The sequence below is a fragment of the Oryzias latipes genome, chromosome 8, assembly GCF_002234675.1.
Source record: "Oryzias latipes chromosome 8, ASM223467v1".
Lineage (NCBI taxonomy): Eukaryota > Metazoa > Chordata > Actinopteri > Beloniformes > Adrianichthyidae > Oryzias > Oryzias latipes.
The window spans coordinates 301,465-317,221 of NC_019866.2; the positions used below are offsets into that span (position 1 = coordinate 301,465).

Here is a 15,757-nt window from a genome sequence, read left to right on the forward strand (position 1 = left end):
TCCATGTATTCATCATCTTTTTGATTTTATATTTACTTTTATAATTACCGATACGAAGCCCATGGAACTGACTGTTGTTGTGAGTTTGGGCTATACAAATAAAATGGAATAGAATTTTTGTGTTTGTGTTGTTGATTTTTGTGTGTTTGTCCAGTTTATGTGTGTTTTTTGTGTTTCAAGGCTTCTTCAGACCCTCCTCTGGTTCGGTTCGATGCTGAACCGGCAGGCGGGTTCGGCTTGGCCGTTCCGGTGCCGCTGCTGCGGTTGACTGTGTTCTGGCGCTGATGACGCGCGTGCGGCCGCGCGCCGCTCCGTTAGCAGCGGCAGGAAGTGCTGCTGGAGCGACGGCGGGGGGACGAGCGGCAGAGGTCGGTGGATGCACGGGGGGAACACCATGTCTGGACCGTAACTGTGCACATCACGCGTGCCCACACCGTGCGTTGTCGTCCACGCGGGCACAGAGGCCGGCCGGGGGTAAGAGTGGTGCAGAAAACGGGCGCTGAAGCGGGTTTTCATGGAGGGGGGCCGCGGTGTGTTCGCGAGATCTTTGTGTAGCTTCGGGCTAGCAGCTAAGCTAACCTCCGCCACCAGAACGGCCCCCCGCCCCCCGCCAAGAAAAGGCATGGAACCCGCGGTGCCGTGCGCGCGTGCGTCTGCTTCTGTTTGTTTTCAACCATTGTCTTCGCGGGAGGGGTGGGGGGTGCTAACCGACTAGCTCGCCGCTAACACACGACCGTTAGCTTGTTGGAGCATCAGCCTGAGCCCCCCCCCCCGTTAAAAGGCGTGAATCGGTCGCAAAACATCACCCCTCCCGTCAGGCTGCTCCGGTTCCGGGGTGTTTGGGGTTCTTTAGGGGGAGGGGGGCCGTGTTTGGGGGAAACGGGAGCCACCGCGGCTACCTCCGGGAAAATGGCTCGCTGGGCTGCAGAGCCATTTTCCGCTGCTGGGGGATCTTTAGGGGGGGCTGATGGTGCAGGTGGCGTCCCGCTCCTACGGGGGTGGGTTAAGCGCACCCACCTCCCTTCCGCGTTAGAGGGGCTCCGCGCCCCGATTTTGTCCCGGTGGAGGCGGGAGGATACGGGCCAAGGTCAGGGGCCCCCGCGGTGCTGCCCCCCCCCCCCCCCCACACACACACACAGAGTGGCGATATGAACTTTCGGTAGCGACCCGTTTAAGTGAGGACGAGCAGTTCACAGCAGAAGGAGGAGAACATCCTCTTCTTCCATGTGGGGGTGGGGGGTAGGAGTCCTGTTTCTGGTCTGGTTAGGCCAAAAACTGGATCTATAAAGATGATGATCGGGTCGAGGACTTCTAGGAGGACTTGGTTCTGGTTCTGTGCTTAGGAAGGGCTCCTGTGTGCTTTTTCTCCATGGTCCTTCTGTCAGACCCGGCTCCTCCAAGTCAGAGGTCCTGTTGGACCTCAGTGGTTCAGGTTTGGTGTCTGCAGACCCTCGTGTTCATCAGAACCAGCAGCGTCTGACCTCTTCCTGTCGTTGGCAGATTCCAGACACGAGTAACAGTGAGTGTGCATGTTAGCGCGTGTAGGAGTGAGCGTGCGTGTGTGTGTGTGAGCGTGCATGTGTGTGTGTGAGCATGCGTGTGTGTGCGTGAGCGTGCATGTGTGTGTGAGCGTGCATGTGTGTGAGCGTGCATGTGTATGGGGCCTGTATGTCCCCGGACTGTAAAGCGGCCCCTGATCCTGCAGAGCTGAGCAGCTTCTCTGCTGGAGGGACTTGAACAGAAAGGTTCTGAAGAACACTGGGAGGAGAAGACGGGTTTCAGACACAGAAGAACCTTCTGGAGGAAAAACCAGAACCCGTGCAAAGCCCTGTGATTGTGTTTTTAGGTTGACGGATCTGAACAGAACCAGAGGAGAAGTTATGATGCTTTGAATCTGAGTGAGGTTCTGATCCAAATGGTTCTGTTTACATTTGGACCCATGGAACCTGTAAATGCAGTAGTTGGTGCGTCAGACTCACCTTTACCTGCCAGCCGCCCCCCTCTTCTGAGCCAGGCTGTCTGTAACTCCGCCCCCTCTGGCCATGCAGACAGACGACTTGGTGACCAATCAGGAGTAGCTTCCTGCTGCAGCTTGGTTTTCCTCATCTTCATCACCTTCATCAGAGCTGCTCACCCAAACTTCTGATCTGTCTGCCCTCAGTTCCACGCCGTTTTACGCTGGCGTGCAGCTCTGATGTCTGTTTGGAGCTCAGGAGTGTTGGTCAGAATCTCCAGAACCGGATTGACGCTGAGGTGACGGGCCGAGACCCTTCTATGAGAACCAAAGCAGAAGGAGGCGGAACAATCCATTCCAGTAGAGAAGGAAGCACAGGCCTCTGCCCCCACCTCCTGACACCTGTGGATGTGCGGTGTGACCGCTCTGGGTGACTAGGAGGGGTCGGGTTTATCGCAGCATGTCCGGTGTGTCCCATCCTCTTCAGGTCCGCAAGAACAATATAAGGGAACCCTAACAGGGTTCTTTGAATTACCGTAAATCTACAACCGTTTGCAAAATGAAGGTATTTCCATCTAGCGGGTCGGGGTCTCCGCTGAGGCAATCAGTGGTTGCCTCGGCCGGTTGGCCTCCTCGGTCCCGTCGAGGCCTGACCAGAGCTCTTCTAGGGCCGGCGTCTGGGGGTGGGGGCCTGGGCTTGCTCCGGGGGGGGGGGGGGGGGGGGACGCTTTCTGGCTCCTCTCTCTCTGTGTGGGGTGGGTGGTGCCGGGCCTGGGGTGTCGGCGCCTCCGGGGGTGGGCCCCTGGGCTGGGTGGCCCTGGCCCCCTTGCTGGGGGTGGGCTGGGGGACGGCTGTTTGACCACCGGGGGAGAGTCTACCAGCTGTCCCCAACTTACCCCCTTCCTTATATAACCTCATATTAGGGTGAGGGGGTGGGGGGTCTAGCCTGCGATGCGCCTTGGGGGGGGGCTACTTGGGAGTGGCCCCCCTCCTATGGTTGCCGTATGGAGTGGGCCCCCCCTCTTTCGGTTTTATTTGCACCTTAGACATGTAGGGTCCTTGGTAGGGGGGGTGCTTGGACATCACTGCAAGCAAGCAGCAGATGTCCTCCTGGCACCCTACCCGCCAATTTTAACCGCACCTTAGACATTTAGGGCCCCTTGGTGTGGAGGGTGAGGGGACATCACTGTGAGTAATCAGGAGATGTCCCCTTAGTGCCCTACTCGCCAATTTTAACTGCACCCCCCTTAGTACACACACCCCTCCCCCTTCAATATATACATTCAAACATAAACACACACACATGCACACAAACACCCTCTCAAACACCCATACACGCACACACATTTTACAAGGAAGGTGGGACCTGGGTCCATCTGTCCCCTACCCCTTCCCTGGTGGGGGGTGCGGGCCCCTTGGCGATGGCAGCCGTGTCCCTTGGGTGCCGGCTCCCTGGGCCCGGCGGTGCTCTCTCCGCGCGGTGGGGGGGTTCATATTACACCTGAGCCGGGGGTGTTCGTGTCCCTGGGGGGTGGGTCCTGGTCCTTGCCCCTGGGCGCTGGGCCCCGCCAAACTTCCAACATGGCCGAGCCTGGTCGGGCCATATTTATAACATCCCTTGTGGGCCGCCCTTTTTTCCCCGGGGTTCCCCCCTCCTGGGCGGGGGCGGCGGGCCCCTGCCTTGCTCCTCCCTGGACCAACCGTGGGCCGGGTGGGTGGCTGCCTGGAGTGCGGAGCGGGTCTCCCTTGGGGGGTCCTGGCTCGTACCTGGGGTTGGGGCGGGGGGATGCCCGGAACTCTTGGGTGGTGGTGGGGTGCTCGTCTGGGGCTGTGGGCGTCCTTCTCCGGTGGGGCCCTGCGTTGGGTTCTCCTGGCGCGGCGGGGGGGCTGCTCTCCTGGTTGGGCTGGGGCGGCGCCCTCTTTCCCTCCGTGCCTCCCTGCTCTCTGGCTCTGGGGGCCTTGCGGCGGCCCTGCTGGCCCCGGCCTGGGTGGCGGTCTTGGTCGCCCGGGGGGCGGTTGTTCCCTGCCTGCTCCCGTGTGGCGTTGGGGGAATTCCGGCTGCCGCTGCTGCTGCGGCGGGGGTCTGGGTGTGGGGGTGGCTGGGCGCTCCTCCTCCTTCTTTTCACATTCCACCATCCATTTTAGAAGAACATAAACACTCACCTGAGCACAGGTGTTAGCTCACCTTTGCACTAATAGTTTGCATGATTGAATGAATGAAAGATTTCACACTAGTTGGTTTAAAGGCATAGGTATGCGTTCGTGAACACTATCTGTTTTGTGTGCATGTTGACATGTGGACATTTTTGCGGCTAGCATGTGTGTTGATAATATTTGAGTGTGTGTGAACAGGCCCCGCCCTTTTTGTACTGCATTTGAACCGTACCGTAACGATAAACAACCAGTAAACCTGTCTGCTCTATGCTGCTTCATGGTCTTACCCCCCTTCCCCTCCTATTATCACCCTCCTACAACCCCCTCTCTCTAACGTCCCTCTCTCTTCTTCCCCTCTTTCCTTTTCCGTCCGGTCCAACACCAAAAATTTTCAAACATGATTGAAATTAATAAAGTTTGGCCTCAATTCCAAAAGGGGTTTATTCAGACATACCTTTGGTTTGTCTGAAGATGAATAACCCCTCTTGTTAAAATAAAATTTGTCCAACACAAGAGGCCCTCAGCTCTCATCTGTCTGCCCAGCTGTTGGACAGGACAAGTTAAAAAAAAAAATTAAGGTATTTCCATGGATTGTCGGGATGCAGCGGATCACAGGACTCACTGTCTTACGGTCCGGACAGGGACACAGTTTTAGAGTGACGGTTTGGATCAGTGAAAAGGGAAGAACAACAGGATAAAAGAACAGGATAAAAGTTGAGTTATCTTCTGAAAAGCTTCAAAATACACATATATATATATATATTAAAACATATATAAAGTACTTCAGAATTTTTAAAAACACACACACACATATATATATATATATATATATATATATATATATATATATATATATATATATATATATATATCACATCCAAATATTCATGCGTTGAGGTTTATTTACATTAGTGACGTCTTTGAACTCAAGATATTCCTATAGATAAAAATAGTCAAGATACCTAAAGAAACAAAGTGCATCATGGGGCATCTGAAGTAAGAGAAACAGGATGTTTCACTGTGTCCCACTGCTGCCACAACCCCCCCAGTTCAATTTTATCAATATAGCCCAATATTACAACAATAGTCACTTATGCCATCCAGGGAGACTATCTGAGCAGACAGAGTATCTCTGAGGTTTTTAGGACTTAGTATAATGACCTCAGTTTTTTCTGGGTTCAAGAGGAGGTCATTAATTGTCATCCAGGTCTTGATGTCACTGATGCAGGCGTTCAGTTTCTCTATCTGGTCATTCTGGTCAGGCTTCATGGATAAATACAACTGCGTATCGTCGGCATAACAATGAAAATTAATGCTGTGTTTCCTGATTATGTTTCCTAGGGGTAGCATATAAAGCGTAAACAGGATGGGTCCTAAGACTGAGCCCTGTGGGACTCCATAGTTAACTAGAGTGCACTGAGAGGAATGGCCATTTACATTAACGAACTGATGCCTATCGGACAGAGAGGATTTAAACCACTGGAGAGTAGATCCTCTGATCCCTATGTCCTGCTCTAATCTATGGAGTAAAATACCGTGGTCGATAGTGTCAAAGGCTGCACTGAGGTCTAACAGGACCAGAATAGAAAGTAGACCCTTTTCTGAGGCCAATAACAAGTCATTAGAGACTCTAACTAGTGCAGTTTCTGTACTGTGGTGGGGTCTAAACCCCGACTGAAAGTCTTCAAAGTGGCTGTTGTCCTGTAGGTGGCAGTAAAGCTGCTTAACTACAACTCTCCATTGAGGGAACAGACCGAACAGCAGCAGCTAACCCTAACCCTAACCCTGGATAGCAAGTCTTCAAACTGGGTTACAGAGAGACTGCAGAGTCTCTGAAAGCGCATTCATTCAGATGCTACTGCTGCTCCTCTCTGAATGATGTCATGGAGATGTGCACTGCTCATCCGTGCTTTAGTGCAGCTCTTCAGAGTCAACAAACCTGATGTCATCATGCATGTCCTCCATGATGAGGTCGAGAACAGCTTTTGATGGTAGCTCCTCCCACACACGGCGGGGCTATCAGGTTGACACTCTTGTAAACAACGTGTAGCTGTGACTTTGACGCCTGTGAATCAGTTGGAATCAGGGACACTTGTTTTAAACTTGCACATACTAAGAGCGGGGGGGCAATGTGCAGTACACATGTGTGCTGAACCGTGGCCAGTGATCTGTTCGGATCAGTCGTGATCCATTGCACCCCTAACGGATTGTAAAGTGGAGAAAAACATCTATGTGCCAACTAACCATGTTATTTGCGTAAACGGTGGAAGGGTTATGTTTGTTGTATGTTTGTTTGTGTTTCTGGCAATATTCCGGTAATAAAGGGTGAAGAGATTTTTGAAAACGACTATTATCTTTGGTTCCAGAAAATGTTGCCAGTCCCCTTTAACTTATCTTTACAAAGGTTCGGTGATGTTCTATGCATCAAGGTGGTCACATGACTGCCTTTCTACTGTCAGGCGTGTTTTCCTCAGTGTTCCTCTTCTAATGTCTTGTTTTGTTTTTGTCCCTGCAGTGTCACCTCAGGTTCCGGCGTGAACCCCCCACCCCATACCTTTTCAGGCCCGCCACCTTCGAAGGCGGGCCCTGATTGGCTGGAACTGATGGGAGAAAATGGCGAGCACCCTGAGCTGAAAGCTGCCCTTGTTTTCCGCCTCCCCCTGGGCGTTCATTTCTGCGTTGTGAACGTGACCCCGCCCCCTTTGTGTTGCTGTGGAGTACTATGGCAATGCATGATATGAGTCGTGCCAAGGGTTTCCCCTGTAAAGAATGTGATATGGTCTGTCCGAGCACACCAAGCCTTCTCGAGCATATGAAAGCACATTATCAGCTGGAAGACAGCCCCCGTTTTGAGTGTGAACAGTGTGGTCGCATTTACAAGCACGCCGCCAGCTTAGCCAATCACAAGAAGTCTCATGAAGTGGGTTCATTTCAGTGCCCAGTTTGTACACGCACTCTGCCCAACGCTGTGGCACTGAAGAATCACTTACGGATACATACCTTGTCCCCTAGCAGCGCACACGCTGAGGAGGAGACTGAGGAGGTTACAGAGGAAGCAGGCCACGACGACAGGGACTACGGTCTCGCCCAGGACCTGTCGGGTGGGTTTGGGCGCTCTGGTTTGAACAATAGTGGTATGGGACATAGTGTCCTGTCAGGCCACGAAGCTGAGGACAAGAAAAGCTCCCCTGAATCAGACGACGCCTGGGACAGGCCTTTCAAGTGCGACCAGTGCGACAGAACCTACCGGCACCACGGGAGTTTGGTGAACCACAAGAAGTGCCACCAACAAGGGAACTTTAAGTGCTCCGTGTGTTTCAAACAGTTAACCAACCTGGCTGCCCTGAACAGCCACGAGAGAACTCACTCTAAGTTCAAAACGCCGGGGGCTACAATGGTGAGCAGTAGCAGCAGTAGCAGCAGCCTCCACGACTCGGACCGTGGGGCCGGCCCACAGTCGTCTCAAAGCGACGACACGGCTTCCAGCTTCTGCCACCTGTGCCAGATCTCGCTGCCCAGCAAAGCCGACTTCCAGGAGCACATCCTGCTGCACAACACGGCTTCCCCCTCCCTTAGCCAGCGCAGCTTCCCCGGTATCATGGCTCACAACCTGAGCACAGTTCGATCCCCAGCGTACACCCCTGCGCTGGGGGACCCCCTACCACTGCCTCCACTTCCCACTGAAAAAAGAGGCCCCTATGACCCCATAATGGGACCCCCAGTCAACAACCCCATCTTCACTTGTGCGTATTGTGGCGCTGGACACCCGGACTTAGAGTCTTTGAAAGTTCATTACCTGACTCATGACCCCCACCCGCCTTCCCACAGTCAGGAAAGCTCCATGTTAAATTCTGACACCCTGAGCTCGGGCTCTCAGGGTTCAGTGGCCTCTCCTTCAGGTGGACGTGTGCCACAAGCCAATTCTCCAGACGATGAAGAGCGCCGCTTCAAGTGTGGCGAATGTGGCAAGAGCTACCGGCATGCTGGAAGTCTGGTCAATCACAAACGCTGCCATCAGACTGGCCACTACCAGTGCACCATCTGCTGCAAGCAATACCCCCACCTGGCAGCGCTGCACAGTCACCTGCGCAGCCATAAGGGGCGTCCTTCCAACCATCCAATCAGTAGTGACAGCGGCGACTGGCTGTCTCCAGAGCCACTTACGCTGGAGTCCCAGCAGAGCTACGTCCAGGAGGGCAGCGGTGCCACCACACCAATTTCACTGCCAGGGAACCTCGGCGATGCTGGCCACTTTGTGCCAGACGGCGGCCACAGTAGCGGTCTGGACTCTTTGGAGTTCCATGACCGCTTTGATGGCAGCTCGCTCTCCCAGAGCAGCTCTGCTCATCGGCAGGCCGACAGACACATGTGTGCCGACTGTGGAGAGATATACGGAGATGTTTCTGGCATCAAGTCGCACATGTGTCCTCGCCGTGGTCAGCAGGCTCCCCCACAGCAGCAGCAGCAGGGCAACATGTCCAATGGCTTCATGGGAAATATGAGCTACCACGGCTCTGGAGGAACCTCACTGCCTTCTGGGAGCTCCAGCAGCATGAAGGAAGGCAGCCAGAGAGTGTTCTCCCAGAGTTCCAGCAAGGCCATGGGTGTCAGCACCAAGGAGGACGACGATGACGGTGAAGTGTACCAGTGCTCGGTTTGTGGCAACCACTATGCCAGCCTCAGAGCCCTAAGGAGCCACCTGCGCAGTCATGCCAACAACCCAACTGGACCAGGACCGTCCAGTCTGGAGCAGGGCTGGAGGATGATCTGCTCCACCTGTGGCCAGAGCTTCTCTCGGAAACAAGACCTCCTGAATCATCAGTTGATCCATGGCCCCCAGAGGCCTGACGGCCAGCAGGGTATTGCCAGTAGCTCTACCAACGGGGACAACAAAATAGACAGCCGTAACCACATCTGTGTGGACTGTGGTCTGTTCTTTGCTGATCGCCATCACCTGGTTACCCACCTGTGCCCGGGAAAGAACCAGACAATGAACAAGGCGAGTCTAAACGGGGCCAAAGGCATGTCTGCAGAGGGTGTTGGGGGAGCAAACCGTGACGTGGTGGCGGACGGGCACAGGCCCATGGTCGACCAGAGTGACAAACCCCACAAGTGTGACCAGTGTGGACGAGGATACAGACACCCCTGCTCACTGCTCAACCACAAGAAGTCCCACAAGACGGGCGTCTTCCGCTGCCTGGTCTGCCAGAAACGCTACTACAACCTGCTGGCTCTGAAGAACCACCAGAGGACCCACTTTGACCTGAAGAGGTATGAGCACACACTCGTCCACCTTCACAGAGATGGCAGTGTTAAGGTGTGCCTCTCGTCACCGTTTTTCCCTCCTTAGTGCGTGATCCTGTGCTTAGGATTCAATTCCCTGGTTATGCTTCATTCACCAGTGTCCCTGCATTGAAAGTACAGACAGAGCTAATGTTTAGGCTGTTCTACAGCACTCCATCCGCCTTAAACTGGACCTGATCACAAAGTCACGCCTTCATCCTGTGATGTTGGTCCACCCATTTAGAAAGATCCCACCTCTTCTACAACGGCTTGAGACAAGATACCGCGGCGCTGCTGCCGTCCATTTCATGCAGGCGGCGTGTCACAGTGGAACCCCACGCTGCGCAAACAAAGACTTGCAGCCTTTTTTTTTTTAAATTATTCAGATGTGATTATGTCATAAATTATTGGTAAATTAGATGTTGTTATGATTTCTGACTGACAGATGCTGATGCTTCCTGGGGGCGGGGCTAATGTTAGTCAGCATGTGGGATCAAACATCAGATCCACAAAGTCCTTTCCCAGGTTCGTTTGATTGGAGTGTAAATGAGAACTCGGGCGTCTACAGAAAAATAAACAGCAGTTCCTCAGTCATTCAATTGTGACTCTGATAACTTTTTTAACATCTTCTTGATAGTCCTCTTATTTTATATTTTTGCTGTAGTTCCAGTTATTCAAATTATAAACGGACCAATCAGATGTCTCAGTAAAAGTGGGCGGAGCCTGCTGGCCTTATGTCCGACCTTCAAAACGTTTGATCTAATAACACCTCTTTCAGTGGAATGGTTGTGGCCTTTTAACAAGCTCACTCTTGATTGGCCAGAGTGGTTGCCATAGAAACATTGACCCAGATCGACTTGAACCAATTGCTGCTTACTAACAACGTCTGGCTCCAACGTGGCGGTGTCCGCATTGCGAGAAAATGGCAACTAAATTCATTGGTGGGAGCCGGAATAAAGCATTTTCTATGGATAATGTCACTCACAAACAGAAAATGGTTGAACCTGATACAATGTGGTGACTGCAGTCTCAGCATCTGAACCCCCCAAACTTAAGTCATACAGCTTTTTAAAACTAAACTTTTTGAAAGAATCTCATTTTTATTGTTTCTCTTAAGATATTAAATTTGGTAACAGTAAATATTTACTAAAGGATTAAACAGGTGAAAATTGTGGAACCAAAATGCAAATTAAATGTAAAAGCAACAAAAAAAACACAACGAAAACAAGTCTTCAGATTTCTTTCTGTTCAACATGGATTCCAGAAGGTGGAACCTTTTCTGTTCATTGAAGTTTTATTAGGAATAGCGGTTCAGAAAAAACCTTCATTTATTGGCGTTTGTGTGCATTCCTGCTACAGGCACAAGTGTGAGGAGTGTGGAAAAGCCTTCAAGATCCAGAAGCAGCTCATCAACCACCTCCGCCTCCACGAGGAGCACCGGGCCAAAGGGCTTGTCCGGACCGGCCCCAACGGGTCCCGCTTCCAGCAGCCGGGCCCGTCTCAGATGCAGGCCATGAGAGGAGAGCCTTCTAAGGGTCAGGTGATGGGGGTCAAGTATCCAAACCAGGGCTTCAAGAAGCCATACTCATCAGCGGGCACCTCCAGGCCGCAAAAGTTCGATCCTGCCGAAAGTGGGCGTCGGCCTTTTGCCTGTGAGGAGTGTGGGAAGACCTACCGCCACGCCGGCAGCCTGGCCAACCACAAAAACCTTCACAAAATTGGCGAGTACCACTGCAACGTCTGCAACTCCACGTATCCCAACAGGCTGGCCATGAAGAACCACTTGCGCCTCCACTTCGCTCAGAAGAAGCACAACTGCCAGGAGTGCGGCAAAGGTTTCCGCACGCAGCGGCAGCTGGCCACCCACACTACAGCGGGCCTGTGCAAGGGCCCGCAGGGCCCCGGGGCCCAGATGGATTTTGAGTGTGACGGCTGCTGCGAAGGCTTTGCCACCGCCGACGAGCTGTCGGCTCACGACTGCCCCGCCCAACACCTACCCTCCTCGTCCTCCACCAACAGTTCTTCCACTGTCAACGTGGATCGGAGCTCGGTGGACCTGGACTCGGACGAGAGGCCGTACGCCTGCGACCTGTGCAGCTGCACCTATAAGCACGCCAGCTCCCTGCTCAACCACAAGCACACCCACAAGACCGGCAACTTCCGCTGCAACTTCTGTGACAAGCCCTACACCAACTACATGGCACTGCGCAACCACATGCGCATCCACACACAGCGCAAGAAACACATCTGTCACACCTGCGGGAAGGCCTTTCGCCTGGCGCGGTTTCTGCGCAACCACCAAAAGGTGCATGAAGAAGGTGCCACCCCCTTCGGCTGCCCCTCCTGTGGGAAGAGCTTCCAGGGGAGGTCTGGCCTGGCTCGGCACCGGTGCGGGGACAACCAGGTAGGCATGGAGGTCAGGAGGAAACCCGCCACGCCCGTGGGAGAGGGAGAAGATTGTCGGTACACGTGAGTTCCCGTCATGTTTGTGATTCTTCGAAGTTGAAAAAGCGAGTAGTGGAGATGAATTTAGGTGTCTACATGTCTATTACAGGTATATGATCTCCAATCCGGCTTCCTTGGGACCATACGCGTGCCGGAATTCGGATTTTTCTGAAGTTTGGACAGATTGAATTAGTGGACAGACCAGATAAGTCAACCCCGTTTGCTTTCGGTTAGCATCCCTCACTCTGTAGCTTGTAGGCCTCCTTCTCTCCTGTCATGTGCCGATGTTGTGTCATGTGTGCTCTCCTCTAGACCCTCACGCTGTCTGTCCTCATGTTGATGTTGCTCCTCTTCAGTGTGTGTGCGCCTCCTCCGAGGCGCGGTCCTGTTGTCAGGGAGGCTCAGGGAGTGTTTGGGGCTAGCTGCACTGCACGTCCACAGGTCAGAACGCCAGGATGGAAGGAGGCGGGGCCATCAATCCAGCTTCCAGTTGGCATTAGGCTGTGAGGGAAGCTCCGGCACAAACAGTGGCGTTGGGTTTGTGCAGTGCAGGAAGCGGCAGATATCTCCCAGACCCCCCAGCTGTGCTTTCATGCCCCCACCCATGCAAACCCCCCACCCCCCAGTGACCTGTGTAGAAGCGTGAAGTGGAACACCGCTTTGAAGAAAGCTGTGAGCCGGATTTCAGATCATATACCTGTATGTTAGCGTCGGTAGATCCGCAGAGCGACTCGTCTCTAAGCAGCTGTCCTTCAGCCACGCCCCTACATTATTGACCCCGCCTTCTCTGTTTGACTCTGCACAGATGTGACCAGTGCGGCCGGTCCTACCGCCATGCCAGCTCCCTCCTCAACCACAAGAACACCCACACCGTCGGCGTCTACCACTGCGCCGTGTGCCTGAAGACTTACTCCAACTTGCTCGCCCTCAAGAATCACCGCCGCATCCACTCCGAAACACGCCGCCACTGCTGCCACGACTGCGGGAAGGCCTTCCGGGTGTCCTCGCAGCTCTACAACCACCGGCGCGTCCACCAGAAGCAGCGTGAGCTGACCTGCCGGTGCTGCCAGCGGGCCTTCCCCACGCAGGCCAGCTTCAGACTCCACATGGAGATCACACACGGCCAGCCGCCGCAGCCCAGGACCCAGCAGCCCCGCCCCGGGGGCTCCCAGGATCTGGGCTGGGGGTCGGGCCTTGACCTCACTCTCATGCAAGAGCAAGGACTGGTCCCTAGAGCCCCAGACAAAGGCCGTCACCAGGGGGGCGAGGGTCAAGTTGAGAAGCCCTACGTGTGCGACCAGTGTGGGCGGTCCTACCGGCACGCCAGCTCGCTGCTCAACCACAAGAACAGCCACAAGACGGGGACTTACTTCTGCTCCTCCTGCCAGAAGGAGTTCCCCAACCTCATGTCCCTGAAGAACCACCGCCGGATCCACACAGAGCCCAAGCGGTACCAGTGCCCCGACTGCGGGAAGTCGTTCCGCGTGTCCACACAGCTCATCTGCCACCGCCGCATCCACACCAAGGAGAAGCCCTTCAGCTGCCAGCACTGCGACAAGCGCTTCTCCTCCAAGTCCAACCTGCGGCACCACATGAAGGTGCACTGGAGCGGCCCCACGCCACCTCCCGCTGTGGCCCCGCCCAACTACCTGGGCATGCCCGGGGGGCCTTTTATATAGGCGTGTGTGCAGGGAGGGGTCACATGACTCGTAAGGTGCCAAATTGTAGCCTGACCCAAACATATCTCCTTACACAAAAAGGAACCAGCGCCAAGGACTGAGCAGAACCTGGACAGGTCCTCATGGACCCGTATGGGGGGGCCATCCATCCCCGTGGCTTTTGTGAGACTCATGTGGGCGTGGATTCAATTTTTGTTGTTTTCTGAACTGGGTTTCCTCAGACACATATAGTGTGGGCGGACCCGGGCTTTTGGACCTTAAAGTAGTTTGTGAACTCTGAGCTGGAGCTGCTCAGTGTGTATGTGTGTGTGCATGTGTGTGTGTGGGCGCGTGTGTGTGTGTGTGTGTGTGTAGCACAGAGCTTCAGGATCACACTTGTGGATTTGTGTCAAGGATCCAGGCTCTGAACCAGCCCGGTTCAGTTTCTGTAAGCTGGAGGGCGCAGGATTCAGTTCTTGGGGATGAACTCAGTGGTCTCAGTTTGGATGGAGTCTGGTGGTGAAGGTGGTTCCACCTGTGCAGGTGTAGGAGGGTTGGGACGCAGACAGGAAGTCGGTCCCGTGGCACTGCAGCTACCACACAGAGTCCCTGAGGTGGAGAGGATTCTATGAGAATCCACTCAGAGGGTCCTGCTTCAGTTCGGACGTGTTCGACACGCTGCGACCTCCTGACCTCAAGACTGAGTGGCAAACAGGAACAGCTCTGACCAGCTGGGCGGAGTCTTCTGTCAGTTTCAAGCTTGTGTTTCGTTGGATTCCCCGACCCGACAGAACCACATCATTTCCTGCATTTGACTGGACCGGCTGGTTCTGTTTACCTCCAACATGAACACAGCGCCACCTGTTGTCCAACGTTGACTCCACAGCCGCTGATGAGGGTTTAGAACCGAGTCCTCGCGTGTGACCAGGAGGAGCCAGACTTGAGCAGGACCGGAACAGCCTCCCGACACCCCCTCTTCTTCCATATTTATCTCCTGTCAGCGTTGGAGGCCCCCATCTGGGCGCCCCCCCTGTATTTATTGGTGTTCCTTTGCTCTTATTTAAGCCTCCGTGTGTCCGTCAGCGTGTTCAGGAGCGCTGCTGCTAGAAATGATAACCGTGAAAGCCGTGCAGTGACGTCCAGTGCCGTAGGAGTCCGTGTGAACTAGAACACAAACATATTAACTGTGCATTCGCCGTCTTCTTCCTCCTCCTCCTCCTCCTCCTCGGTTCCTTTGGACACCTCCTGCCTGCATTTCTGTAGTTTAGAGAAGAAGGTTTGGAGCAAATGTACCCTCATTTTTAAAGCTCTAACGTTCTGATTCATGCATATATATGTAATGCTTACTATACACTTTTATAAACTATGTTTTGATAATTCATTTCTTAACAGAAACTTGTCCATAAACTATAACCCTTACTGCTGAGTACTGGAATAAATAGCTGAGAAAACCTTTGACTGGAGCATCTTTCCTGGGATGTGCAGGTGGTGGGTGGAGCCTTGGAAACTAACCACGCCCCCTCACAAACTTGGAACAGACTGATGACCAAGTGTTGCAGTTCCTCAGAAGGCCAAAGGGGGCAGCTCTCAAAGGTTGCAGGTTCTCTGTGACCATGTTGGAGGGAATTTCGAGGTTAATATTCAGTGAGGGGGGGTTCTGAACATTGAGGTGGGAGGAGTCAGCATAGACAGTCAATATGGCCGACCCACTGCAGGAATTAGTCTATTTCAAGCAATCAAAACTAACTTAAAGAGAATAAAAGAGAAATTCATCTCTGGATGATGGATCACTATTTGATTTTCAAAAAAAGTAGAAGCTGAATATCTATTAGGGATGTAACAATTAACCCATGAATCTATTTCATGATCTGGAATCATCAAGAATCTGGAAAACTGTTCAGTAGCAGGAATTTCTGTCTGGAAGTTTGGATGAATGCTGAGAATGCTTAGCACTTGTTGGCCTGTCTGGATTGGGTTCAGGTGACTGTGGAGGCCAGGTCATCTGGTGCAGCCCCCCCATCACTCTCCTTCTTGGTCAAACAGCCCTTCCACAGCCTGGAGGTATGTTTGGGGTCATTGTCCTGTTGAAAAAAGAAATGATGGTCCAATTAAACCCAAACTGGATGGAATAGCATGCAGCTGCAAGATGCTGTGGTAGCCATGCTGGTTCAGTATGCCTTCAATTTGGAATAAATCCCCAACAGTGTCACCAGCAAAGCACCCCCACACAAGTTTTCCCAAGTTTTGGGACTGACTGACCTTC

General features: G+C 53.3%; 1 protein-coding gene across 7 annotated transcripts; it reads left to right on the forward strand.

Moving 5' to 3' along the window:
- The first annotated feature begins 265 nt into the window (after positions 1–265).
- LOC101156867 (zinc finger protein 62 homolog) lies at positions 266–14,950 on the forward strand. 7 transcript variants are annotated; one of them, XR_002873613.1, is made up of 5 exons: positions 295–474; positions 6,624–9,379; positions 10,751–11,860; positions 11,946–12,535; positions 12,642–12,745. XR_002873613.1 is itself a non-coding variant. In XM_023957190.1 (5 exons), exons 2-4 carry the CDS (start codon positions 6,831–6,833, stop codon positions 12,022–12,024), a joined length of 3,738 nt encoding a protein of 1,245 aa, XP_023812958.1. In that variant the 5' UTR covers positions 295–474; positions 6,624–6,830; the 3' UTR covers positions 12,025–12,041; positions 12,640–12,860. The 7 variants fall into 7 exon arrangements, 6 of the variants coding, with proteins under 6 accessions (XP_023812955.1, XP_023812958.1, XP_023812959.1 ...); XM_023957190.1 differs by having other exon boundaries at positions 11,946–12,041; positions 12,640–12,860; XM_023957191.1 differs by having other exon boundaries at positions 11,946–12,065; positions 12,642–12,754.
- Positions 14,951–15,757: the final 807 nt, after the last annotated feature.